A 25,594-nucleotide genomic window follows, 5' to 3' on the forward strand; every position below is an offset into this window, starting at 1 on the left:
CCCCCCCCCCCCCCCCCCCCAAAAGTCGTGCTAGGCCCTAAAGCGGCCCTGAGCTACTTTTGGTGGGGCTGTTGCAGTAGTTCCACTGGGCCATATCTGGAGAGTCGGGCCAAAAACAAGAAATCCCCCGGCACGCCCTGGCTCCTCCCAGCGGAAAAAAAAGCGGGATCCGCCCTGCTCGATGGATGCGTGGCAGATATCTACAATTCGAGCCAATCAATTAAAATCGGGTATCCTGCGCAGCGGGCGCCCGAACCACCAGGCGCCCTTCCACACCCAGACATCCGCCGCGGAACACCTCATTTCTTCCTTCCGTTGACAACCTTTCTTCAAGCCCTCCTCCTTAAAAGTCCTTAAAAGGCCCCTTGATTCCCACGCCCCGCCCCCGCCACCGCCTGGAGGCCCGTAAAAAACCGACGCAAATCGACGTTGCATTTGCTGAGCCTTGGATCTGGCCTTGCTACTTCTGGTCTTTTTGACGGCAGACGGCCAATCTTACCCGCCGACAAACCCAGTCTCGACACCCGCTGAAGTGCGCCGGCAATACACAAACAGAAGACAGAGACATTAAAGGAGATTTGGAAAGAAAGGAAAGAGAAAAGAAAGAGGACAGAAAAAGGAAAGAGGAAAATAGATCCACAGGACGGAGACTACAGAGAGGAACATATATCCACACCGGACAGAGGAGATATAGAGGACAGAGAGCTCCATACAAAGAGAGCCCCCCTACAAAACGTGTCCCCATACCAAGAGAGTCCACACGACGGAAGCAAATCACAAGACCGTCCCGCCCAGGAACGCCCCAGACGATCGCCACGAAAAAAAAAAAAACACAAAACCAAACCACCCTTCATACAAGGGCCAGCAATCCAGCACTCCGCACAGCGTCTACGCGATTCTCCCAGCTCGCCTCCCCCCTCAGGCCCCCTCGCCTTGACCCCTGAAATGACCCTGTCCGCCGACCCCGACCGCAAGGCGCGGGACGACCGCCCCTACAAATGCACAATGTGCGACAAGGCGTTCCACCGCCTCGAGCACCAGACCCGCCACACCCGCACGCACACCGGCGAAAAGCCCCACCGCTGCACGTTCCCGGGCTGCCAGAAACGCTTCTCGCGCCTGGACGAGTTGACCCGCCACTTGCGCATCCACAACAACTCCTCCGCACGCAAGCGCGGCAGCCGCTACGAGGACGTCAGCAAGCTCGAGGCCCAGTACCAGATGTACACGGAAGCCGGCGGCCACACGGTGCCCGTGGCCGCGTTCCCCGTGGCGTTCGACGGCGCCGGCGCGCCCCACTACTACACGGGCCTGGGCTACCCGGTCTACGTGGTCCAGCAGGTCGCCGGCCAGGCGCTCGCCATCCCGGTGCAGCCCGGCCGCCCGGGCCGCGGCCAGCCGTTGCCCGCCGGCATCCCGAGCGCGCAAAGCGTGCCGAACTTCCAGCAGCAGGGCCCGCCGCTCCAGCCCGTGCAGAGCGTGCCCAGCTTCTCGGCCATGCAGGGCGGCCAGCACCCGCCCGCCGCGTCGTTCCAGCGGCTGCACATGCCCGCGGTGTTCTCGCTCCCGACGTCGCCCACGCCGGTGCAGGGCGCGCACCCTCACCCGCCTCATCAGACCCACCACGGCCACCAGGCGGCTCTGTTGGGATACACGCCGCACCAAGCCGCCGCCGCTGCCGACGACAGACTGCTTCACAGGTCGCAGAGCCAGACGTCGCTCAACTCCGCACACAGCCAGGTGTTCTCGCAGCTGAACGGGCCCTCGACGGACCACTCGCTGACACAGCTGCTCGCCAGCTCGCCCGAGTCGCACGCCGCGCGGACCGTGGCCCCGCTGTTCTCCAATCTCCACGAGTACTTCCAGAAACGCGTGCCGTCCGCAGGCTCCGTGCACAAGCTCAAGCCCAGCCAGTCCAGCGGCTCGCTCACGCTGCTCCACTCGTTGTCGCAGTTGCAGCGCATGACGCCGCTCAAAACGGCCGCCCTGCAAATGCCCGTGCCGCGCCAGGCGTCGCTGACGCAGCTCAACTTGGAGTTTGCCCAGCCGCTCAAGAAGTCGCGTCCCAACTCCCCCACCCAGTCCATGACCAACTTGCAGGCGGCAGTGGCAAGAGACAGGGACCACGTGGGCGTGGCGCCGCTTGCCCCGCCGCTTAGCCGCGAGGCCGCGCTGTTCATCATCTCGCCAAATGAAACGCCGTTACAGACGCCCTCGCAATCGCCGTCGTTGGCTCCGCAGGCAGCCTGCGATAAGGAAATCAACTCCTTCCACTTGATCAGCAAGCTCGAAACGCAGAAGTCCAAGTTCGAGCAGCAGGATGAGAGCATCGCCGTCAACGGCACGGTGCTCCCGCCCATCCGGTCCGTGTTCAGTTTCGGCCACGCAGGCGACGTGCGGCCCCTACAAGGGCTGCGAAAGACATGATTTCATGGGCATACTCGCGTGCTTCTTTGGGTTGATTCTTCTGGTTCTTACGGTTCGGTATTGTTCTGATAGATTTTTTAATATATTTAATTGGGTTCTCCCAGCCGCGTACATCACTCCCATTGGAGCTGAGTTCACCGTTTCCCAATCTACAGATTATTGCAACGATGTCTGACGGCGCTTGGTTGAGAAGCAAGACATCCATCGTGTTGCGAGATGATGGTCCGAACTACGGCTACGTTGGGGTCCGCTGTCTTGTTTACGCAAGATGTAGATCATCACTCGAAACTTGGTGATTATATTCTACAAAGCCCCGATTGGATTTTGCAGCTCATATTGAACTGAGGGTCCTTCGACATGCGCCATGATATCTCATCGCACAACGTAAGCAGGTGTGGTTCGTAAAACAACTGTGCGGTGCTATTGGGCGACTAAAGCCATGCACCATTTTGGTATGGATCAGACGATGAAATGAATGGCCGGATGCTGAGCCCCTGTTGCTGTGGCATGCTCATGAGCGCCGTCCCAGAGTGACCTCATGGTCTGTAATTTGAAAGGGCTTGGAATCATCGTCCGTTAATTCCCTCGTTAATAAGCTCCAGCGAGTGCGCGCAGTGCTAATTTAAGCCTGCGGTTTTATTTGGCCGTAGCCGGGGATTAGCCGACTTGTGGCCCAGCGAGATTTTTTTTTGATTCACGGGCCCTTGGCCCCACGAAGACACGCCAGAATATGGAGGCTCCACCACAGACTTGCGCTACTGGGTGTCGGGCCCCCAGGCGCATTTCCATGAGTCATCGCAAAACACAACTTGCGTCTTTTCTTTTTTTTCAGCCCGCGTGCCTGCGCCCAGAGAGCCCTGGCAAAACAAAGGATGACGGTGGCATATCGAGGCTCATCCACAAGACCAGGGCTCGGGGGGCCCGTTTCTTTTTCGTGTGTTCTTTGTTTGTTTCCATTCTCCTTTGTTTCACCGGCTTGGAGCGGGGCAAACGGTGCTGCTTGGCGACGTCATATTCTGCAAGCGGGTTTGAATGACCGTCTGTATAGAGGCCGGTGAGGAATGTGGAGGAGAGTAGTACTCCGGCACCCGTGGAATGCACACACTGCCCAGCGAGAACAGTGAGCATCGGGCAATCAAACACCGTTGCAAATTGGGCACCCAAGATCAGACACAAGCCCGACAGGCGCCGTGTTCAAGTGGCGGGCGATAAAGTCGAAATCTTGACAAAAAAAAAAAACGAGGCCATCAGAGCGCAAATTCCAGGAACGTAGTGCCGAGCCAGTGTCTCCAAGTAAAGTACTGCTGACAATTCCGGCCGCGCCCCCACCCGATGGGGCGCATCCCGATTGGTCTCAGTCCATAGAGAGATTCCAATACGAAGGAAAAGAAAAAAAACAGCCAAACGCTCCCGGGCCCCGCCTTGCCAGGGCGTCACGTGCCGCGGACCCACAGCAAGCGGGCAGTTCCGGAGAACGCCCAAGCAACGATGACCACGTTCACTATTGCGCTTGCTCATCGCCGGCGTAATTACTTGCAGAAACAGGCCCAGGAAACCCAGCGACGAGCCGCTGCCCTGCACACAGGCCCGCGCGCCCGGCTGGCGGGACACATGGCGGCGTGGTGGAAAACACTAAAAAGGCCCGGGCCAGGGCCTACCACCTGGCAACAAAACGGCCCCTTTCCCCCGTTTTTTCTGCTTCTTAGTGGCTTGCTCGTTTTTGCTCGTTTTTTGCTTTTTTCCGCTCTTTGCCGCTCTTTTCCCAAGAGCCCCGGATCACACTGAAATTGCGCCTAGTCACCTAGCCCCGAGCCGCGCCGCAGCCCTCGCAACCCCGATTCCTGTCTCAGTGAAGCCTCGCCTGAACACACCGCACTTTTTCCTTTTGCGCCGGATCCCAAAAATTTTCAGAAGGGTGTCGTTTTTTTCTCCCAGTAAAAAACCACATTTCTTTGACCCTTGCCAGCCACACGGAATCGAGCTTTTCATTAAGACTTCGTCCTGTGCTGCCCGAGAACCCGAGTCGCCCCAGCTCTCGGCTCTCCCTTTTGTCTCTCCCTGACCTCGGTGCTTTCACTAGTATCGGACCTCCAGGGAAAAAGACAACAAAGACACAAAAACGGTCTTTTCGTCAGAAAAACGCCCCGGCGTCCGTTTGTACCCTTGGGCCCCACACACCCACACACGCCCGCCGCCGGACCCCCTTTGTGCAGCCAAATGTACCTGTCGTTCTACCCCATCGGCACGTCGGGCCACCGTGCCTCCGCACTGATGGGCTTTGTGCCCTACCACAACTATGGCGCGCCGGCCTACGGGAACCCAGCAAACTACGCGCCGGCTCCCATGGCGCCAGTGGCCGCGCAGTACGCGCCGGCGCCGGCGCCTGCTTTTGACGGCCAGTCACGTGCGCCCGCGCACGTGGGCGGCATCAGTGCGGTGTTGGACTACGACGCGGCCCGCATGGCTGCGTTCATGTGCTGGTGCACGTTCGGCATGCTCGGCCAGGCCCGCACGCCCACGCCGCAGCTCGAGGCCTCCGTGGTGTCCATCTTGCACGCCACGCGCTTGCCGAAGCTGACCATTGTCATTGCCTTGGAGTACATCAACCAGCGCTACGCGGCCTGCGCGCACCTGAGCATGCCCGAGCTGGACGTCTTCGTCAAGCTTGTGGTGGCCTTGGTGTTGGCTAACAAGTTCAACGACGACAACACCTTCACCAACAAGTCGTGGTTCGGCGCCAGTGGCGTGAAGGTGGCCGTGCTCAACGCCTTGGAGCGCGAGTGGTTGGCTGCTGTCAACTGGAACTTGAACGTGGTCCACTTCCAGAGCAACATCGAGACCTTGGAGGAGTGTTGGGTCTCGTGGTCCCACAAGCAGGCGCACCAGCCGTGCTACTTCGCCCAGCCGCCCTCGGCCCCGGCCTCCGACAACTACGGCTCGTTCTCCTCCGTGCCCTCGTCTCCGCTCTACGACTCTGCCAGCGTGTCGTCCATGTATGGCTACTCGCTGCCCGTGAGCGCGTCGCCCGCCAAGTTCTCGCAGGACTGGGGCGTGCCTGGGCCCCAAAACTTCCACTACCTGCGTCCGGGGCAGTACACCTCATACGCGCCGCAGCCATCCATCTGGGCTTACCCGCCCACGACGTACCCGTCGATGCCTCCCCTCATGGACTCGGCGTACGCGGGGCTCTCGAACCCTTACTACAACTGCTTGGCCACGTACTGAGGCCTGTCTCCGTGCCAGAGCCTGCCTTGTTATTGCATCGCGTTAAAGCAATATGTTCTTGAATGTTTCGTTTTCTAGGGCTGACGGCCGTGTCATGTGCATGCGCCTCGACCCCCAAAAAATCATAATCTGTGACCTTTTTTTTTAACTTTTTTAGCTTTCCTTAGCCCTGGCCGTCTAGATATACAATACAAGTCAGTCTACTGGAACTGTGTGCAAGCGGAGAGTGTATTGTGGATGAGCTATGCGAAACGTCGGGCCACAGAGCCTACTCGTCGTCCCCGCCCTTGTCTTCAAACTCCTCGTCGTCCTCCTCGTCGTCCTCAGGAAGCTGCAACTCCTCGTTGGCCTTCGTGTAGTCGATCTTCTTTCCCCTGGTTCTCCGGCCGCCCGAAATGATGTTGGACTCGTCCACCCCACCCAAGTTGTCATCGTCGTCGTCGTCGTCATCGTCGTTTTCGTCGTGCTTGATTTTCTCCTCTTCGCCTTCCTCAGACTCGGGCTCTTCTTTTGGTGCGTCGTCGTACTGGCGTCTTCTCTGTCTCTTTCTCTTTTGAGGGTCCTGGGTGCCATTGCCCTCGGTTCTCTTCTTGGTGTTGCCTAGAGTCTTGAGCTCCTGGCCCTCGTCTTTGCTCTCGGTGTTTTCTTTGCCCTCTTCGGACTTTTCCGCTTCTTCGACCTCTGGCTTTCCGGCCTCTTCTGCCTCTGGCTTGTCCCTGTCTGCTTCTTCAGTTTGAGCGGCCTGCTTTTCAGCATTTTCATCTAGACTGTCATCCTTGAGCTCGCCAAGCTCCTTTCCTACCTCGCCGGCATCTACGGTTTCATTTGCAGGTTCTGCAGCGTCGTCCTTGCCGGGTTCATAAACGGAATCAGGCTCCCGGATTTCCTCGAGTTCCGGGGTGGCCTCAATTGAGCCGTTTTGGATGTCGTCCTTGCTAGCTGCCATCTTGGTGGGTTTGTGTTGTCACGATTTCTAGAGGCACGAGGTTAAAAAAAAAAGTTTGTCAATTCCGGCCAAACAATCGATGTCCTATAAATTCCAGGCTCGCTGGGCGGAAATATGCCCGTCTTATGTATGGCGCGCTGCGGCGCGCGTTGCTCTAGGGCCAGGGCCTCTGCTCGCGTGCCAGAAACCAGGTGATAGCAAAAAGAGGCCAATGTATGCTCCCGAGTTTGCGGAAATTGGCAAGAAACGGATCTGTGGATTCGAGGCCTCGGGCTGGTTTTTTTCACATTCAGGCCATTTTGGGCGTCTATGGAAAATAACTGAACGTCAGGTATTTGCCACTCATCCGGGCCATGTTGCGAAACGTCACCTAGGTTGCGAAAGACAGCGCGGAAATTAAGAGCTTGCTTTACGAAAGCTGCGGTGACTGGAGAATAAACTTTGGCCCTGGTTTCTACTGACGTAAACGGATAGTATTGGGCTCTGCATTGGCGAAGCTGGAAAATCACCACGCCTCTTTTTCATGTTGGACAAGACGGGGTGGATATGCCGACGGGATATGGAGGATAGACGGGATAGACAAGATGGACGGGGTGAACAGGATAGATATATCAGAAGTATGAGGGATGGGAAATACATGAAGGGCATGTCAGAGGCATGAAAGAGGGGATGGACATGATAGACACTTGGTACGCATCTGTGAGACGCTTAAAGTTTTACATTTATGTTATTTGTTTAGTTTTGCTTTTTGAGTGAAAAGAACCTGCCAAAGTAGAAAGATGGACATGAAGAAAAAGATGGAAAACACGGAAAACCGGAAACACGAAATACACGGAATACACGAAATACACAGAATACATGGACAAAAGAAATCAAGCAGTACCCATGGTAGACAAAACAGAATAACACACCCAGATGTCTGACGCAGACAAGGCGCCCCAGTGTCGCCCAGTGTTTCCAGCCACTAATATTAGCCATGCGACTTGCGTGCCATGACATCACCAGCAACTAAAATCCGGTCTACAATTCTCGATTCCAAGACTGTCCTTGGAAGGCAGTAAAGCATAGTCCGGCAATAATCACGTGTATGCAATTGCCTTCAAATGACTCTGATATTGCTTATCTCATGAAGCCACTCCACGGCATTCGCAATCTTAGCCACACAGGCAACAGACTGCGAAAACAGATTGTAATGAAAAAAATAGTGATGAAACATATTGTAATGGAACAGATCAAAGAAAACAAATTGTGAGAAAACAGCACTCAAGAAAAAAATCCAGACCCAGGAAACCGCAATAAGCATGCCCACAACCCAAAATACCCAGCCCCACAAACAAATAGGTCGCCTGTCTGACCCCATGTTACTGTGCGGCGCACGACCCCCTAGGTACCTCACATGACCATCTCCAGCCCAAGTCACCGTCCCAGAACACCACCCGCCCGCAACAGCCCCAGAAAATGGCAACCGTCTCTAAAAAGACCAAAATGGCCGATCTCATCAACTACAGACTCAAGGTCTCGATTCTTGATGGGCGCACGTTTTCGGGCCAGCTTTTGGCGTTCGACAAGCACATGAACGTCGTTTTGGCAGACACTGAAGAGGCCCGGGTCACGAAAAAAGCATACCGCGAGTTGGCAAAGACCAAGGTGGACGGGCAGGTGAAAATCCCGGAGGAAAAGCGGTTTTTGGGGCTTGTCATCTTGCGCGGGGAGCAGGTGGTGAATGTCACGATCATCAGCGGACCCACCGCGGACATCAAGAAGAGACTAACACTCTTAAAGCAAGGCAAGGGCGTGGCGAAGCCGCTCAAAATAGCGGGGACTAGCTCCAAGCTACGGGGGCCTGTGAAGAAGTAGGGGCCGCGGGTGAGATCCGGGGGCCTGTGGTGGACGAAGCTTGTACTATAAATATACGGAAACGGTAGCACGAAAGTCGTAGATTGCTGTGTTTGTGGGCATCTGTGGATGTTGCAGGGTGGCTGCAGGGTTTGGAGACAGCCGTTGGTGTACTTCTGCTGGCACTCTGCAGATTGATGTGCTTCTGGGGAGCCATTGGTTTATGGTAAACTGTGGCAGGGCGATCTGTTGATTATGAGCTCGGAGGTTTGTTTTTGGGTAGCTTCCGTGGAGCCATCTGTCGAGTATATTCATGTCACATAATTGTAATTCTGGAGATAGCCATTGACATAGACTGTAGAACCATCTGTTTTGGAGCATATTTCATGGAGCCATCTGCTGAATGATTGTATTTCTAACCACCTATTCAGTGAATCTCTGAAGAAGCATTTTTATCGAAAACTTCAGTAGAGCCACTTGTTGATTGAAATATACTGTGGAACCATCTGTTTAGTACCATACTTCTTAAAGCCATATGCTGGCTGATAATACTCACCGCATACCCACACTCGAATGAGCCATCCTTCCGTGACGCCCTCTGCCTTCCGTAAAGCCATCTGTTTATTGACATACTTTCGACCCATCTGCTTATTACCATACTTGACAGAGCCATCTGCTGGCTGATTGTATTCCCGACACCCCGTCCATCCCCCCATGTCTCAGCATCTCTGGACAAGGCGGATGGCGGGGTGGCCATGTCGCATCCACACAAATGCACCGAGCACCCGGGCTGCCGGCCATGAATGCCCAGAAACTCACGGCAACAAGGACACTTGGAAGGCGGCGTCGTGCCTTGCTGTTTCGGCGGCCGACGCCCCGCCACAGCCGCCGCGGCGGGCCTTCGCAGGTCGCCGTTGGAAAACCCGCGCCACAGAGCATGTGTCTAGCAACAGGACGAGTTCTTGCTGCTCTTCTCCTGCGGCGCAGGCGTCAAGGAAATGGTGGGCCCGCTGCGCGGCTTGGCCGCCAGCGCGTTCTCGTTGGTGTCCAACTGGTGCTTGCTGATCATCTCGTAGATGTTCTTCAACAACTGGTGGAACGACAAGTCCACGTTGTCCGCCGAGAGCGCAGACGCCTCCGTGAACAACAAGCTGTTTTCGGTGGCAAAGCTCTTGGCCTCGTCCGTGGGCACGGCCCGCAAGTGGTCCAAGTCCGACTTGTTGCCCACCAACTCAATGACGATGTTGGCGTCCGCGTGGTCCTTCAACTCCTTCAACCAGCGCGACACCGACTCGTACGACTCCGTCTTGGAGATGTCATACACTATCAACGCGCCCACCGCGCCGCGGTAGTACGCGGACGTGATGGCGCGATACCGCTCCTGGCCCGCAGTGTCCCAGATCTGCGCCTTGACGCGCTTGCCGTCGATCTCCAACGTCCGGGTGGCAAACTCGACGCCGATGGTCGATCTGGACTCCAAGTTGAACTCGTCCCTGGTGAACCGGGACAACAAGTTGGACTTGCCGACGCCGGAGTCGCCGATCAACACGATTTTGTAGAGGTACTCGTAGTCGTACGAGTAGTCGTCGGTGTTATCGCTCATTTCAGCGTGGTTTGTGGGCGGCTATTTGGTATGCTAGCCTCAGGGTTCAGTGCAGGGAGGCAGAATGGGGGGCTTCTGTTTTTTTTTTGTTTTTTTTGGGGTGGGGTATAACGGCCGAGGTTATTGCAAAACGCTGTGTTGCACTGTTCAGACTGGCGGGTTCCGCTGGTGGTGCTGCTGGCTTCCCGGGAAAAGAACAGGTGGTTTTTGATAGGCCTCTCTGGTGGAGACCAGGTCGGCCCGCCTATATTTGGCGAGCTGGCCCCGGCGCCGCACCCGTGCACCACGCGGTGCGCCTCGTGGTGCGGCGCGCCTTAGGGTTATACGAGCGTGGAGGCGGGAGGTAGTGGGGCCTGGGATTTGTTTTTGGTTCATTTGAGTTTGGGCCGCAAGTTTGGGCTGAGAGTTTGGGATTTAGATGTGGTTGGGGTACGGCCATGGGGGTGTATGTGGAGAATGGCGCTAATCTCTGCACCACATGGGTATTTAAATGAACCGAAATGGAACTGTATGAAATGGAACTGTATGAGATGGAACTGTATGAGATGGAACTGTATGAGATGGAACGGTGAAAGTACTATTAGTAGAGATATATGTGCTGCATGAGATGCGTTTCAGGGTGATCCTGTCTTAAGTGCTATTATCTGTGCTGGTGTGTGAACTATACGTGATGACATGCTCCTATATGTGCTGATGTATGTGCGACTTAAATGATAGTATAATAAGTTGTTTTGTATGTGCTGATATAAGACCATATGCGCTACTATGAAATGCTACGAAGGGTGATCTTATATTAAGTGCGATGTGCTGGTGTATGTAATATGTGCTACTATGCGTGCTGCTGTATGAAATGCTCTTCAAGGTGATACTATAAACTACTACATGTGCTAATTTTTGTACCAATACACAAGCTGATATACAATGTGCTTCTGTGTGAAATCCTTTAAGAGGTGATACTTTATTCAATGTGTCATATGTGCTGATATATGTACTAATGTATGTACTAAATGTGCTAATATACGCACTAATCTACGATGCGCTACTCTATGGAATTATTTTTAGGTCATACTGTACCAAGTGCTTTTATATGTGCTGATGTATGTTCTACTAGAATTTATCATAATAAGTACTATCACATGTGCTAACTTTAGACCATATGTGCACATGCGCTATCTGTGCTAATTCATGAAATGCTAATCATGTGCTATTTTTTGTGCCAATACATAAGCTAATTTATGAGGTGCTGCAGTATGAAGTGCCATCCAAGGTGATACTATAGCAAGTACTATTATATTTGCTATTGTATATACCACATCTGCTCCTATATGTGCTACTGTACGTTTTACTATACGTGCTAATTGCTAATAAAGATATTTTAAGGGTATATTATATGCGCTAATGTATGTATTATTTCTGCTCCTATTCCAAAGGTTACTTCATGAGGTTCTAGTATATGCGCTGGTATATGTTGATATCGGTGATGCTCGTTATGAAGACTGCTCTGTCCGCCATCGATGCGGCTGGGAATTTAGGTATCACGTCCGGCAATCCGGACTGGACAAAATTATTTTAAGGCCCTTTCCCTCTCACCAAGCCATGCACCACTATCCCAAATCACTGATTTCATTTCTCAGCTAGTCCCCTCCAATGGACCGTCCACCAAACAGCCTTCTGTCAAACCCCCCTTCTCATTGTTGCGGCTTTGATATCACAGCACGCTCTTCCGCCTTAGTCGCTTCATTTCCCTCAACAACGGTATAGGTATTGGGTGATTCTCGCTGTGCATTCGATCACTCCAATGCATTCTTTCCACTCCACACTCGTGAATACATCCCCCTCAATTCTCATTCATTTCTCTCCACTTCTCGTGCCTTCTTAAAATGATTATCGTTGTGCTTGCTCAATAGTACAAACTTATGGCCGCGGCGCCGGTGTTTCCGTCCCACGTACCTGCTAAACTAGAATCGGGACAACCAGAAACTCAAACACGAGTCTCCTCGGAATCCTCATCATCTTCTACATCTATTCGCGGCCGCGCCTGCTATCGTCTCTGGCGGCTTTTCTCTCCAACTCGTCCCAGTCATCGCCGTCATCGCTCTCATCTTCTTCTCCACTTCCGCTTCCTTCAGACCCGTCTGAAGAATACGCGTCCTCGCTGTCTTCTTCACTGGCCACGTCTTCGTCCGAAGGGTCTTCGTCCGAGGCCTCGAACTCAGACTCTTCGTCCTCAGAGTTCTCTTCGTCGCTCTCACCGTCACCGGTCAAACAACGCCATCCGCCATCAGAGAAAAAGGCGTAAGGGTCGGCCGTGATGGTCTTCATAAGCGCACCCCAGTTCAAGTTCATTTGTCCTTCGCTGAAAGGAATGTCAACATTAGTCAACCAGTTCTTGATGTCCTCTAGCAACTCCATTGGGATTGTGTTGATGTGGACGACAGGCTTCAGGAAGTCCTTGAAGACAAAAACCAAGTCGAAGTTCTTCAATCCAAACTGGACACGCTCCAAGTGCGCGATTTCGATCTCCTCCAATGTGACAACCAAGTATGGAGGGTCGATCAAGGAGATCAAACAGTCTCTTGTGGGCATACAGAACACGGCAGACCTGAAAGGCACACCCTGGAACCCCAATTCCCTGAACGGAATGTCCAAATCAATGGCGCCTCTCGAGGCATCACTAATCAACTCTGCAAAGCTCTTGAACTCTTTGTCCAACATGGCCTTTCTCTTTCTCTCCTCTTGCTCCTGCTGCAACTCGTCCTCGTCTCCGTACCTGTACTTCCTCTTGCGTCCTCCAGTCTCGTCAAAAGCCATGTCGCTTGCCTCTCGGTAGAACTGCACGTCGTGCGTCTTTCTCTTGCCGATCATGATGGGGCTCTTCAAGTGGCAGTGGATGATGACAATGAGCTCCTCCTTGCAAGGTTGGAAGAACAAATGTTTGATGTTACTGAACAAAATGTCGATTTTCTGGTCAGCCCTGAACGACGACTGGTAACGCAAGCCGTTCTCGTGAATCTGCAACACACCGCCAATCTTCTTTGTGTCTGCGGTCGGTCTGACGAAGACCTGCTCCAACTTCTTCATTCTCGAGCCCTTCAACTCCACCAAGTTCCCCTGGGTGACCACATCGGCCAACTGCTTCTTTTCGGCCTCACGCTTGACGCTGTCTTTCTTCAAGTCCTGGATGGCCTTGTAGACATCGATCATTCTTTGACGATCGCGGGAGCGGAATGTGAGCGACCTCACAAACAGATTGTCGGGCGAGTCTTCGTAGGGCAACTCGGTTCTTCTGGAGTTGGCGCCGCCTGCTCCCGGGGAGTTGAAGTTCAACCTCAAGTACGTGTAGTCGCCCTCTTCGTTCTGGGAGCCGTTTTTGAACGAGTTGATGTGGAACGGCACGGGTCTCCCGCAAATGGGCAAGATGATGGTGTGGCTCTTGTAGTCGATGTGGATCTTGAGGTCCTTGACGTTACTGGGGATCTGGGACTCTCTGACGTAGGACTCGTATCGCTTGAAGATGGGCCTCAAGTCCGAGTCGTCGGTGGCGTCGGCCTTGGAGAAGCGGGCCAAGCCTTCCTGCTCACGCCTCTCGTGCAAGAGGCGCTGCGTGTCTTGACGGAGCTTTTCCGCGTTGACGTCGTCGGCGGCGGCGCTCTCGTTGCGCAACTTGGACTTCAAGATCTTGGAGTTGGCGTCGTTGAGGGCCAACTTCTTCTCGACCGCGGCGTCCTTCTCCGGCTTCACCTTGCGGTCGCTCGGCTCCGGCCTGGACGCGCCCGGCTTGCCGTCCTCCTTGAAGTAGAACGTGACTTCCTTGCGGGCCTTCTGGTAGTTGGTCAAGGCAATGGCCTCGTTCTCGCCCACCTTGTACGTGTCGGTGAGAAGCAAGGCATAGGTCTTCAGCTGGGGGCCCGGCGCAGACTCGTTGGACAAGCTGTGGAAGCCGATGGTCAAGGAGATGATCTGGCCGTTGACCAACGTGCGCTCGGTCTTCAGGTTCAAGATGAGCGTGGAGTCGCGGAACTCAATGCCGGTCAACCAGCCCACGTTCTTGGTGAGCTTGTCCACCAAGTCTGGGTTCCGGGACCTGACGAAGTCGGCCGCGCCGTCGTACACCTCGCGCGCGGACTTGCCGTCGCGCAACAAGGAGGTGGCAAGGTGCAGCTGCAAGCCCAAGAGAACGTCGTAGTTGGCCTCCATGGCGGGCGGCGGGTCGATCATGAACGTGCGCGCGATGTTGGAGCAGTAGTTCCGGTAGCGCAAGCCCAAGGAGGAGAGAATGGCGCCGTCGCCCACGAAGCGCTTGTCCAGCGACACGGCGCTGGGCCGCAAGTCGTAGTCGCCGCCGCTCTGCACGATGGGCGAGTAGCACCAGTCCACGAGCTCGGGGTCGAAGTCCTTGCTGGCCTGCAAGGTTTTCTTGCCCAACGCCGACTTGGTGTACCAGCGGTTCAGGTCGATTTTCTTGTCGAGCCGGTCGGAGATGTCCACGTTGGAGGTCTTGGTCTCGTTGTCCACCAACTCCATCATGTCGTTGGCAAACGAGTCCATCATGACCGCCGAGGCCCGCGCCGCCATCAGCGTGGCGCGGAACTCGTCCGCGTCCTTCAACGCCATGCTCTCGGACACGAAAAGCGCCGCGTCCGCCGTCGGCAAGTCCAAGGCCAGCGCCGCTTGCGTCCACTCGTCGATGAACTTGCCCTTGAACAGGTCCTTGGCAATCACGCCCACGGGCCGCTCGGCCGAGCCCTGCGCCTGCAACACGCGCGCCAACCGGGTGAAAAGCCCCTTGTTGTGGTCTGCGTCCTTGGTCCGGGCCCACACCTCGAGGCCCAGCGCCGCCGCCGCCAGCGCCGCCGCCAACGGCTGCAAATGCTTGGCCTTGCCCTCGCTGGTGACCACAATGCATTTGTGCTGGTCGATGTAGATGGCGGTGTGTGCAAACTCGTAGCCGAGGAGCCAGAGCTGGAAGACTATGGACTTCTTGTACGTGGACTCGTCGTCGCGGGTGCCCAGCAAGAACAAGAGACTGGCGAGCCTCTGGCCGGGATCGGCGAGGCGCTTCTGGATAATGGAGACGCGCTTGAAAAACGCAGCAGCATCGATGACGACGTCAGACATGGTGGCGAGGAAAAGAACTGCTGGGGGGGTGTGTTTTTTTTTTGCGCTTGCCAGGCGGACGGGCCGAAAATCTCGTGGCATTTTTCTGGCCCTAGGGCAGTCTTGTATAGACCGCGCGGCGCCAGGCCGGGGCGGAGAGAGCAACGCGACGGCCGGGTTTTGGGGATGTAGGTGTTTTTTTTTTTTCATTTCATGGGTATTTGCCGGGGCGGGCTGTAGCTGAATTGCAGAGGCGTTCCATCGAGCCGGCTGGAAGATTGACCGGCGACAGGGCTGTGTATTATGGCTGGGCAGTGTGTGGAGCGGCCTCTTTGGAGCCTCTTTTGGGGCCTCTTTTGGGGCCTCTTTTGCGGCCTCTGGCGCGGCCTCTTGGGGCCTCCGCGTCGGATTTCGCCCCGTTCCCTGGCCGCGCGCGCCTGGGCCAACAGGGCCAACAGGGCCAAAAGGCTCTGCGCAGCTGTGTGGCAGAATCGGCTGGCCAGTTCTGGGGCGGGATCTTGCGGCGCCGGTCTTGCGGCTGTCAGAATTCCAGGTGGTCTGGGAACGGCGCCGGGCAAAGATGTTTTTTTTTTGTGCAATGCTTGCAGGCTATGGCGAAGAATTAAAGATCCGGGCCCCGCGAAGAATTGCAGATCGTGGCCCCGCGAGGAATTAAAGATCGCGGCCCCGCGAGGAATTGCAGATCGCGGCCGGCTCCCTGCCTCTACATGGCCCACCAGCCCTAGAATTAGTGGGAGCAGCCCCATCCATGGAAGAAGAACGCAGCAAATTGCGGTACGTAATCAGACTTGCAGACGTGAATCATAGGATGTTTGAACGCATTGCGCCTTACAGTATCACGGAATCATGCGTGGATGGTTTGGGCTTGACCCACCGTCTAAGTATCAAATGAGTGTATAAATGAGTGTATCAAATGACCCGAGTAAGTTTGCGGATCACCCACAGCCCTTCCTCATCTTTGCAAGACTGCCCGCTGAACTCTAGCATATCAATAGGCGCAGGAAAAAACAAACAGGGATTGCCTCAGAAACGGCGGTAAATCTCGAATCTGAAATCCTTAGATTGTAATTCGAAGGTGGTCTTATTGAGTTCACACATTCTTCAGTCCAAGCATGGCACGACGCTGGGCCTTGGCGGCAGGCCCAAAGACACGTGCAGCAGTGTGGGGCCGTCTTTTTGTTTTTCAGTCTCTAACTGGATATCTTGCCGGGTGCAAACTATGGCCGCAACGCGACAAATAAGTACAGGGCACGCGAGACGGCTCGGCACGGTAAGAGCCAGAAGGCGAGTTGAGCAGCCAAAGAAAAGAACATAGGCAAAAGAGAGCAAGACGATAAACAAAGAAAAACAGCCAAAACAAAGCCATCCAATTGAAAAACGGCCGAAAGAAAGACAGCCAAACCCAAGATTAGCCATGCAAAATAGCCATACAAAGCCGCCGAAATCCAAATCACAAACGGCCCGCACGAGGCCACAGGCAGAGGGCCATGGACAGAGTTGAACAGCCAAAGAAAAGAGAATAGTCAAGAAGAAGTGAGACGGCCAAACAAAGAAAAACGGCCAAAAAACAAAACTGGGCATGCTAAGCAAACAAGCTACACAAAGCCAAGCCAAATCATAAACGGCACTGCTTGAGGCACCAGGCAGAGGACAACGCAACCGAGCCATGGACAAATTACAACAGCCAAAAGAAGAAAAAGCCAAAAAAAAAGGCCAAACAGCCAAAATCCAAAATGGCAAATGTACAAAATTGGCAATACAAAACAGCCATACAAAGCCAAGCCAAACCAGAACCAGCCCACGTCCCTCCAGCCTCCCCATAATCTGCCCAGAGAGGGCCCGGCCCGCGAGGCCCCACGCACGCGTCCTGCACCTGCCCGCCCCAACGCGTCCGCGCTCTTGCCAGCTGCCCAGGCTTCTCTCCAGACTCAACCCTCCCATACATCCAACCCGCCCGGCCCACCTAAAACACACGGCCCATTCAAAACCACACGGTCCATTCAAAACCACACGGCCTCCCAAAACACAAAACGTGCCGTGCCTGGAAAAATGTTCAGGCAGACCAAGCGCAGAACCGCCGGCCGCAGAAACTTCGAGGACGTGGCCGTGTACGCAGACGCGTCCAGGGAGCTCCTCTACCCCTCGCGCCTCTCGTTGTACGACACCCCGCCCACCGAGGAAATCACCTTGGAGCAGTTCGAGTCCTGGGCCATCGACCGCTTGAAAGTGTTGATCGAAATCGAGTCGTGCTTGGCGCGCGCCAAGACGTTCAAGGAGACCGAGGCCATTGTGCGCCCGCTTTTGCTGCGGTTCTTGCCCCTCTCGCCCCTGGCCCCCACGGCCGCGTTGGACCAGGCCCGGCTGGCCGAGCGCCGCAAGGACTACTACTCGCACTACACGTTGAGATTGGTGTTCTGCCGCACCGAGGAGCTCCGCAGGAAGTTCGCCCGCAACGAGGCCACCTTGTTCAGGATCCGGTACGCCATGCTCCAGCCCGCGGAGCAGCGCGAGTTCGCGCGTCTCAACGCCGCCAGGTTGGCCTGGGACTACATTTCCGACGACGAGAAGCTCGCGTTGCTTGACTGCTTGTACGCGGCCTCCGGGCCCACCATCCGGGCCGTGCTCTCCGCCGAGCGCGCCGGCGATTCCTCGTTCAGCCTTACGCCGGAGCAGCTCAGACTGCACATCCGCGAGAAGGAATCCTTCGTCAAGTTGCCCTTCGAAAAGGTGCCGCAGTTGGTGGCGCTGCGGCAGGTGTACTTGAGCCGCGGCTCGGCGTACATCCCGGCCGTGCTCCAGGCCAGCCTCTTGCAGGGCGTCTTCCAGGACCTGCTCGCCGAGGCCCTCGTCAAGACGCTCCGCGCGCTCCCGCGGCTCGAGGAGGACGACCGCTTGCTTCCGCTCCTCAACAACCTCTCCCGGAACTTCTCCAGCGTGCAGTACGAGGCCTCCGGCGACCCGGCCCAGGCGTCCGACATCACGGCCGCGTCCGTGTCCACGCCGCAGATCAACAGGCACTACCCGCTCTGCGCCACGCATCTCCAGCGCAACTTGAAGCTCAACTCGCACTTGAAGTACGACGGGCGCCAGCAGCTCGGCTTGTTCTTGAAGGGCATCGGCCTCAACGCCGACGAGGCCTTGAAGTTTTGGGCCAACGAGTTCACCAAGACCGGCAAGATCAGCATGGACGCGTTCAACAAGGAGTACCGCTACAACATCCGCCACATCTACGGCTTGGAGGGCAGCCGCGTCAACTACAAGCCCTACGACTGCAGCACCATCTTGGCGAAAAAGCGCCCGCAGCGCGGCGAGTTCCACGGCTGTCCCTACAGAGACTTGCCGCCTGAGCTGCTCGTCGGCAACTTGAACGACTTGGGCATCACGGACCAGCACGACATCAACAACATCCTCGAGGACGTCAACAAAAACAGCTTCACCGTGGCGTGCACCAAGGTCTTTGAGATCACGCACAAGCTGCAGATGGCGCGGGCGGCGAAGCCCGAGAACCTCCACATCACGCATCCCAACCTCTACTTCGACCGCTCGCGGCAGTTGGAGAAGAACGAGACCAAGGCCAAGGCGCCCGGCCACACTTGATGCGGGTCGATATTTATTGTTTCCCGGCGCGCTCACGCCAAGTCTATGGACTCCATCACGCTCTTGAACCCGAACCACGACGCGCCCGTTCCACAGAGCCCGACCCAGAACGGCGAAAGACACCCGTCGTAGAGAGACCAGTGAAGCACAAGCGGGAGCTGCACCGCCTGCTTGAAGAGGCTGATTTTCCAGTCCTTGCCGCGCCTCGACGCCGGGTGCCGCCGGAAGAGCTCGATCATTTCAACGACTATGTACGCTCCCCACACCCGCGAGCTCCATATGTAGCTCTCAATACACCAGTAATTGTTGTCGCTGGTCCCGATCCAGTTGTGGTCGCTCAACCACCCGACGTTCTCGAAAAGCTCGAGCGTGAGGCAGTTTATGGCCTGCGCAAAGTTGACTAGTCTGTCCGTTCGGGGGACCGCCAGCACGGGGTTGGCGAGCGCAGAGAACTCGTCGATGATCCACGGCATATACTTGATGGCCTCCACCAAGCGGTTGAAGATCCTCACATCTGATATGTACGATGACACGGCTTTCAAGTGCACGGCCAATTGGGACGGTGTTTCTTGGGCGGCGTTTTCGGATGCTCTGTCCGGCTCGCTTTTTTCGTTCCCGCTGGCACTTGCGTCTGGCTGTTCCGGAGACAGAACCCGGCCGGCTTTTGGGGGGAGAAACGAGCCCATCACTTTGATCAACCTGGCGTTCTGGCCCTTCACAAAGGCCAAGATCTTGTGCTTGTTGTTGAGCACCGCGCTTAGCAAGAGCGTGAAGTAGCATATGAAGTACAAGGTGGAGTCAAGCGTCGCTGTTTGGGAAAGAACCTTGTCGTTGATTTGCAGGTAGAAATTCCGGGAAAAGAGCGACTTTTTTAATGCTTTGTTGAGCTTCAAGAGGACTGTGATGGGGATGTTTTGGCGAGGCTGCGCCCCCAATACCAAAGTTCCCATGTCGGTTCTGTGTTTTCCGGCTGAGCTTTATAAGCAATCCACAAATTCTGTGGTTTTCGAAACGGTAGACAATCGAAGTTCTGGAGAACCTCGGTCTATGAAAGCCTCGGCTGGAGCAGACCCGTCTAAAAAGAGCGTCGAAACTTTGGTGCAGCTTGGATCGGGCTTTTGCTAAAAGTGGGTTCTAGCTGGCCCAGGCAAGTCTGGATATACCTTAAGTAGTCGTGGATGAGTAAACTGTTGTCCTAATAGATTTGGAGGTGACGGATTCCTGCCTATCTTTGTGGGGCCGCGGTGCAGCGGATCTAGATGATGCAATAAGCAATGATATCCGAGAATCCACGTTTATGCAGAGCAGCCAATAAAAGCTCTCGTAAATTCGTTCCAGCTGCTTGGGGGAAAAGATGTATACAAGAGTAAATTGATGGGGGTGTGTATTGGTGATTTTTTCAACTCGCTTTTAAACTGATTCAAATGGATCTTTTGAAATCTGGGCCGAGGGCCGAGGGCCGGCTGATGGGCCAGCCGCAATAAGTCATAATTGATCAACCGCGAATAATTTGTAACCTTAACTGCCAATCTTCGGAAACACTTGAAAGGCCGCAGCCGCAAGTTATGTGTCGTTAGGACGGATGGTTTGACTGGCCGTTTTTGGGTTGTCGCCCCCACTTTTGCACTCACTAAGAATTTGTTGGTGCATATTGGGGTCGCTGTAATGCTTTTTTGATCAATCAGAGTTAAGTCAATGGACATGAAGATTTTGCGTTAACATTCAAGAAAAAGGCTCAACTACGACATGTCATGAGTCACTCACCGCAAACCACTCGAGGTTCTACCATTTACTTAGACTACGCCATGACTAATGCACGGCTCCGAACAGCTGGTCTGAAATAATATCAATACAAGTGAGGTGAAATTGAATAAATAAAATAGAGCAAAGAATTGAACGGGTTTTCGCAAGCGTGGGCACATCAGAGGTTCGAAGACGAGGTCTCCTTGACAGTGGTGCTGAAAGCCTGCTGCTCCTTGGTGGCATAGGCTTGCAAGCCTTGTTCGTCTGCAGATCCAACGGTCTCCAACACAAGCTCGTTGATTTCCTCCACGTCATCGGAAACTTGGGGCAAGATCAAGTTCAAAATCAAACCAACAAAACCCGTCACAGCAAACCCGGTCTCCATGACCAAGACGATGGCATCATAGAATCCTTGCAACGACTGGTTGTCGCCATCATACGTGAAGACATTGGCAAACCAGGTGGACACCAAGGTAGCTCCGAAACCAGGCAAAAGCGACGACGTGAGCACAAACCTGTCTCTTCTTGTGAACTCGGTGGTGGAGATGATTTTGATACCGGAAACAGCCACGGACGTGAACAAGAACGAAGTCATGCCTCCCAACACCGGCTTGGGAATCGACACGATAGCACCGGCAAACTTGCCAAATACACCCATGATGATCAAGAAAAATGCACACCAGTAGCCGACCTTCCTGTTGGCACACTTGGTCACGGAGATCACACCGTTGTTCTGGGCAAAGGTGGACATGGGCGTCACGGTCATCAAGCCGGAAAGAATACCATTGATTCCGTCGCAGAGAATTCCACCCTGGATCCGCGACTCAAACTCCTTGCCCTCGACTTCCAATCTGGACACGTCACAGGTGGCCGTGATGTCTCCCGTGGCCTCCATGACCAAAACTATGTACACGGCCAAGAACGGCAACACGAGCGGGCCGTAGATTTTCAAAGGGAACGTCTCGACCCAGGGGAAAGTGATCACAGGAGCCGCAGAAATGGCCTCGCTGGAGAAATAGCCACAGGCTGCCGCCACAATGCATCCAACGAGCAAACCCACGATGACCGCACAGGACTTCATGATGGGCGAACCGAACTTCTCCGAGAGAATGATGGTCACATACACGAGGAAACCTAGTCCGATGAACTCGGCCGAGCCCCAAGGCAAGTTTTTCTTGCCACAGGTGGAATCCACGCACGACGAGCCTCCGACCCAATCTTTGAACCCACTTTCGATCAACTTGACACCGATCAAAAGCACGACCGGGCCGGTGACAATGGCAGGAAACACTTTCTGGAGAATCTTAGAGGGTGTGAATGATAGCAAGACGTTGATCAACGCACACACTATGCCGGTGGCCAAGATACGCCCGTACCCCTCCGGACATGCCTGGTCCACGCCGTCAACAACCGAGCACATGCCGTTGGAATACATGATGGGAAACGCGCTTGAAACAATGGTGATGGTGGAAAACGACGTGCCCACCACCGAAAGCAATCCTGTACCAATGTAGTACGGCGTACCATAGATCTTGAAGCGTGTGATCTGGATACAAGACAAAATCCCCGATGCAATCAACGATGCCGAAACAAGATATTCGGAGGTCGATGTGGATAAGTTTGCTGTGGCGGAAATGATGAGGGGGGGAGTCACCACACCGGCCAACATGGCCAAGGCATGCTGGAAACCCAAAATGAATCCAAGAAAAAGCGGCATGTCCGAGTTCAAGCCAAAGAACGGCTGGGTTTTTGCCTCCTTCTTTGTGAAAGGCACGTCCGGCACAAAAAGGTACTTATAGTCATAGTCACCCAAGAAGCCTTCTTTGGTGGTCCATTTATGGACCGTCCGTCTGCCAAAAGCAGAGAGGGAAGCAAGATTCAACATCTTTTAATACTGGTCTTATCAAAGACGCGAAGTTATATTAATTTGGGGAATTCTCCTCGAGAGAAATGAAGTAAGGATTTGAATGGACTGAGTCTTCTGGCCGTTCGCCGAGAGCTGGGGCCAGATCTGGCTAGTTATATAAGCGAGGCCCAGATACAGACTGAAAAATCCATCTCATTTCCATCTCGCTGCGTGTGCAGGACCTTGGTCGCGGTGATAAGTTCTCGGGGGATCCCGAGAGATAGCAAGCGCAGATTGAGGCCGCCAGAAGCCCAGAAAAAACGGCGTTTCAGGACGTGTCGATTCTTCCCGAAAAAAAAATAAGGTTGCTGCCAAAGGCTGGTATCTCAAGCCTAGTTTACAAATCTTCAATGATTATTTTAGCTTTGCTTCTCCACTTCATCCCATGGCCGTGTCCCCGCAAGAGAATTCCGAAGACCTTGACTACGTTAATTGCGGTGATGACTGCGATTAGGCGTCGGTGGGTTATGTGCACTCCCATGCGAACAATAAAGTTTACGGCCGCTATGCAGATCAATAACACCCCGCGAGATAGGGAAACGCCCGTCATGCGAGCGAACCTCGGTTTCGGCCCGGTAGCCACATATGGAAGTGCAAGATAACGGAAGACTCATCGATGTTTCATGAAATCGGTGCATACACATATTAATATAAGAGAACAATGGATGGAAGAGGCAGTGTCTGATTCTAGACATCTCAGTGATTCATGTACGGTCAGCGAATTTTGTAGATGACGCAGAATAAAGCGTTGGAGACCTGACACGGAATTGATGAACCCTTTAACTTTAAAAAATACCCCACAATCAATCGCATAAAAAATTGATAAGCGATCCGGGCTGCACATGTCTTTTCTAAGGAAACGAATCTTATACTAAGGAGGTGAACAAAAGAACACAGAGACCTAAGGGGTTTGCGGTCTTTTCCATGCCAATTAAATCTGCGACGATTACTGGTTTCTGCCTCATGCTGGACGCACCAATATGTGGGAACTTTTTGGTATCATGGTTTCATAAACTAGATACACTTCTGATATCAAGCTGCAGCATTAACAATGCACCATAATCTCCAGTGCATAAAACTACTTCAATAATCTCGAATGTTGACTTAGTGTAAGATTGGTATGATCAATTGCATAGAGGAGGATTTTCATTGGCAATACCAACTTGAGCACTTTTTCATTACTCCAAATCAATTAGCACTCTGCTGTATCGACTATATGCCTCGGTGCAAGGAAAATAAGGCGACCCCGAATACAAGCATGCTCCATAGTTGTAAACTCATATGAGGTTCTGGCACCTCACATTGATTCACTCTATGACTCAAATGTCTGTGGGACGTTTTATCTCTGATTAATTACAAGTCTTTAAGGCTATAGGCAGGTTCGAATCAGGCAAAATTGTGGGGCACTATAAAGGTGCTCAAGTAAGTTCTGTACTCTTGCGGTCAACGAGCACTAGTATAAATTCTCGAATACAACGAGCTGTTTTCACCCAAATACAGCTCAAATCTGATCATTCCCACCAAGGCTCATCTCATTCACGTGTTTTTTCTGCATCCTCGTTGTTCATTCCCGATGACAATATTCGAAACATTAAAATAACAGGTACGATGCTGTTTCAGTCTAATCAACGATAATATAATAAAGCAGAATCTGTAGTATATACAAATATTTGGGCCCGAATCATAAAGTGACTGTGTGGTAAGTCATTTCAGGTGTGCTTGGCAGTTTCAAAATTGATTTTGAGGGGAATATGGCTTCATCAAATCTATATCGAAAGATGTAAGTGGCATTGTTCGGATTGTTGAATTATATTGGCTCAGCTGTTAAACAAGCAAGACTCTTAGAATACATCGCCGAAATATTTTTCTCTGAACAATAGACACGAAACCGTGTAGCACTTTGACAATTCATACTCATGTTTGAGCTCTTTCAGACCGTTAAGAGTGTATATTGATAAAGGTATAGTATTGGTAGACAAAAATTCTGTTACCTCAGCGCAAGATTGTTAAATCTTCTCCTTATGCAGAACGCCTTGAAGTATGTAAGAAATCACATAATACAACAGACTATATGTGATCGTTTAAATGCAAAACCAGACACATTTTGAAGGATGATCAGAGGTGGTCGAAGCATCGTCAGTGACTTGATCGAATGGAATGGAACATCCCTAACCCAACCCCATAAACATTGTCTATAAAAATCGGGGAGCTTCAGCTCTGATCAACTTCATTTCTCTTAACGAAAACTTCATTTGTATTCGGGTAGCGGTTGGTGTCACCAAGATATGCAAGACCACAGTTTCGCCACTAGGCTAGAACACACATTTTTCATTACGAAAAGCATTTTACCAAGCTGAAATTTTACGGAAGATACGTACAATCTTGCTCTTCGCGGCTGTGTTTTATCACAAAATTTTGACTCCAGTAGACGGCAGCTTGGTGAAAAGACAATGCCACCAGTAGACATAATTTGAACCTCGCATGCAAGCCTTTTCTCTTGAATGCATGATGAGCCACTATTCAAGTTTTGTATGATGTTCAATGCCTGTAGTGGTAGACCCCTAAGGATGTAAACTCCAAAGGGAAAACACAAGCAAAACCCTCTCGAACGGAAATATGATATCTCGCCATTTTCGGTTCGTTGACATCATGCAGCACTCTGACTCACTTGACATATTTAAGTTGAAAGCTTGGGGTTATATTTAATTAACAATCAAAATCTAAAATCAAGCAGAGCGTAAAAATCACGGAACTAAATATTGACAAAGTGTCGCAACCGTTTTCGATGGAGTAGCCACCGTTGAGGCAATAAGTGTTTACAATTTCTACACGTCGCTCTTCCTGCTCTTGGCATCAGAATGTGCAGAGCAAATATTGCTCTTGGTCTTAAAGAAACAAATGAAAAAAGCCCTTGCTTTCAGAGACGCTTTATTTCAAGACGTGAAATTTTATTCCCGGTGAGGCCTAGTAGCGTGCGAATCAATACTCCAAGGTTCGTAACGATGTTTGATTCAAGCCTCACATGAACTTAGTGGCTACCAAAAACCCACGCTCAAGTCTGGGCCGGGAATTTTGCCCAGAATCCTCGTCTAACATCTGTTTGGTTTCTTTGGAGTCGGTATGAAGTCCGTTAGTACTGGTCAATCACATGCCTGCTCGTATTGTCAAGTGTGATTTGCAGCAAGCTTCTTTA

At 53.1% G+C, this 25,594-nt stretch overlaps 12 protein-coding genes across 12 annotated transcripts; 4 read left to right on the forward strand and 8 right to left on the reverse strand.

Moving 5' to 3' along the window:
• Nucleotides 1-408: 408 nt before the first annotated feature.
• METBIDRAFT_119932 (uncharacterized protein) lies at nt 409-845 on the reverse strand. The gene has a single exon (XM_018854138.1). It carries the CDS (start codon nt 743-745, stop codon nt 461-463), a length of 285 nt encoding a protein of 94 aa, XP_018714664.1. The 5' UTR covers nt 746-845; the 3' UTR covers nt 409-460.
• MIG1 (transcription factor) lies at nt 846-2,863 on the forward strand. Its single transcript, XM_018854143.1, has one exon. It carries the CDS (start codon nt 946-948, stop codon nt 2,425-2,427), a length of 1,482 nt encoding a protein of 493 aa, XP_018714665.1. The 5' UTR covers nt 846-945; the 3' UTR covers nt 2,428-2,863.
• Nucleotides 2,864-3,128: 265 nt separating this feature from the next.
• METBIDRAFT_30520 (uncharacterized protein) lies at nt 3,129-3,628 on the reverse strand. The gene has a single exon (XM_018855652.1). It carries the CDS (start codon nt 3,553-3,555, stop codon nt 3,256-3,258), a length of 300 nt encoding a protein of 99 aa, XP_018714666.1. The 5' UTR covers nt 3,556-3,628; the 3' UTR covers nt 3,129-3,255.
• METBIDRAFT_119944 (uncharacterized protein) lies at nt 3,543-4,084 on the reverse strand. Its single transcript, XM_018854139.1, has one exon. The coding sequence runs from the start codon at nt 3,943-3,945 to the stop codon at nt 3,622-3,624; it is 324 nt and encodes a 107-aa protein (XP_018714667.1). The 5' UTR covers nt 3,946-4,084; the 3' UTR covers nt 3,543-3,621.
• A 560-nt stretch (nt 4,085-4,644) lies between these two features.
• CLG1 (Clg1p) lies at nt 4,645-5,652 on the forward strand (the record flags this gene model as incomplete). Its single annotated transcript, XM_018853746.1, has 1 exon — nt 4,645-5,652. The coding sequence occupies one exon, from the start codon at nt 4,645-4,647 to the stop codon at nt 5,650-5,652; it is 1,008 nt and encodes a 335-aa protein (XP_018714668.1).
• Nucleotides 5,653-5,920: 268 nt separating this feature from the next.
• METBIDRAFT_10348 (uncharacterized protein) lies at nt 5,921-6,598 on the reverse strand (the record flags this gene model as incomplete). The annotated part of the gene is made up of 1 exon (XM_018853747.1): nt 5,921-6,598. The coding sequence occupies one exon, from the start codon at nt 6,596-6,598 to the stop codon at nt 5,921-5,923; it is 678 nt and encodes a 225-aa protein (XP_018714669.1).
• Nucleotides 6,599-7,946: 1,348 nt separating this feature from the next.
• Nucleotides 7,947-8,776, forward strand: METBIDRAFT_30523 (mRNA splicing protein). The gene has a single exon (XM_018855653.1). The coding sequence runs from the start codon at nt 8,084-8,086 to the stop codon at nt 8,453-8,455; it is 372 nt and encodes a 123-aa protein (XP_018714670.1). The 5' UTR covers nt 7,947-8,083; the 3' UTR covers nt 8,456-8,776.
• Nucleotides 8,777-9,377: 601 nt separating this feature from the next.
• YPT31 (Rab family GTPase) lies at nt 9,378-10,037 on the reverse strand (the record flags this gene model as incomplete). The annotated part of the gene is made up of 1 exon (XM_018856674.1): nt 9,378-10,037. The coding sequence occupies one exon, from the start codon at nt 10,035-10,037 to the stop codon at nt 9,378-9,380; it is 660 nt and encodes a 219-aa protein (XP_018714671.1).
• A 2,022-nt stretch (nt 10,038-12,059) lies between these two features.
• Nucleotides 12,060-15,155, reverse strand: CDC68 (chromatin-remodeling protein; the record flags this gene model as incomplete). Its single annotated transcript, XM_018858626.1, has 1 exon — nt 12,060-15,155. One exon carries the CDS (start codon nt 15,153-15,155, stop codon nt 12,060-12,062), a length of 3,096 nt encoding a protein of 1,031 aa, XP_018714672.1.
• Nucleotides 15,156-17,204: 2,049 nt separating this feature from the next.
• Nucleotides 17,205-18,752, forward strand: PRI2 (DNA primase subunit; the record flags this gene model as incomplete). Its single annotated transcript, XM_018856857.1, has 1 exon — nt 17,205-18,752. The coding sequence occupies one exon, from the start codon at nt 17,205-17,207 to the stop codon at nt 18,750-18,752; it is 1,548 nt and encodes a 515-aa protein (XP_018714673.1).
• A 32-nt stretch (nt 18,753-18,784) lies between these two features.
• Nucleotides 18,785-19,702, reverse strand: CSO99 (Cso99p; the record flags this gene model as incomplete). Its single annotated transcript, XM_018856881.1, has 1 exon — nt 18,785-19,702. The coding sequence occupies one exon, from the start codon at nt 19,700-19,702 to the stop codon at nt 18,785-18,787; it is 918 nt and encodes a 305-aa protein (XP_018714674.1).
• An 805-nt stretch (nt 19,703-20,507) lies between these two features.
• Nucleotides 20,508-22,847, reverse strand: XUT1 (Xut1p). The gene has a single exon (XM_018855654.1). It carries the CDS (start codon nt 22,378-22,380, stop codon nt 20,674-20,676), a length of 1,707 nt encoding a protein of 568 aa, XP_018714675.1. The 5' UTR covers nt 22,381-22,847; the 3' UTR covers nt 20,508-20,673.
• Nucleotides 22,848-25,594: the final 2,747 nt, after the last annotated feature.

The sequence above is a fragment of the Metschnikowia bicuspidata genome, assembly GCF_001664035.1.
Source record: "Metschnikowia bicuspidata var. bicuspidata NRRL YB-4993 chromosome Unknown METBIscaffold_1, whole genome shotgun sequence".
Classification (NCBI taxonomy): Eukaryota; Fungi; Ascomycota; class Pichiomycetes; order Serinales; family Metschnikowiaceae; genus Metschnikowia; species Metschnikowia bicuspidata.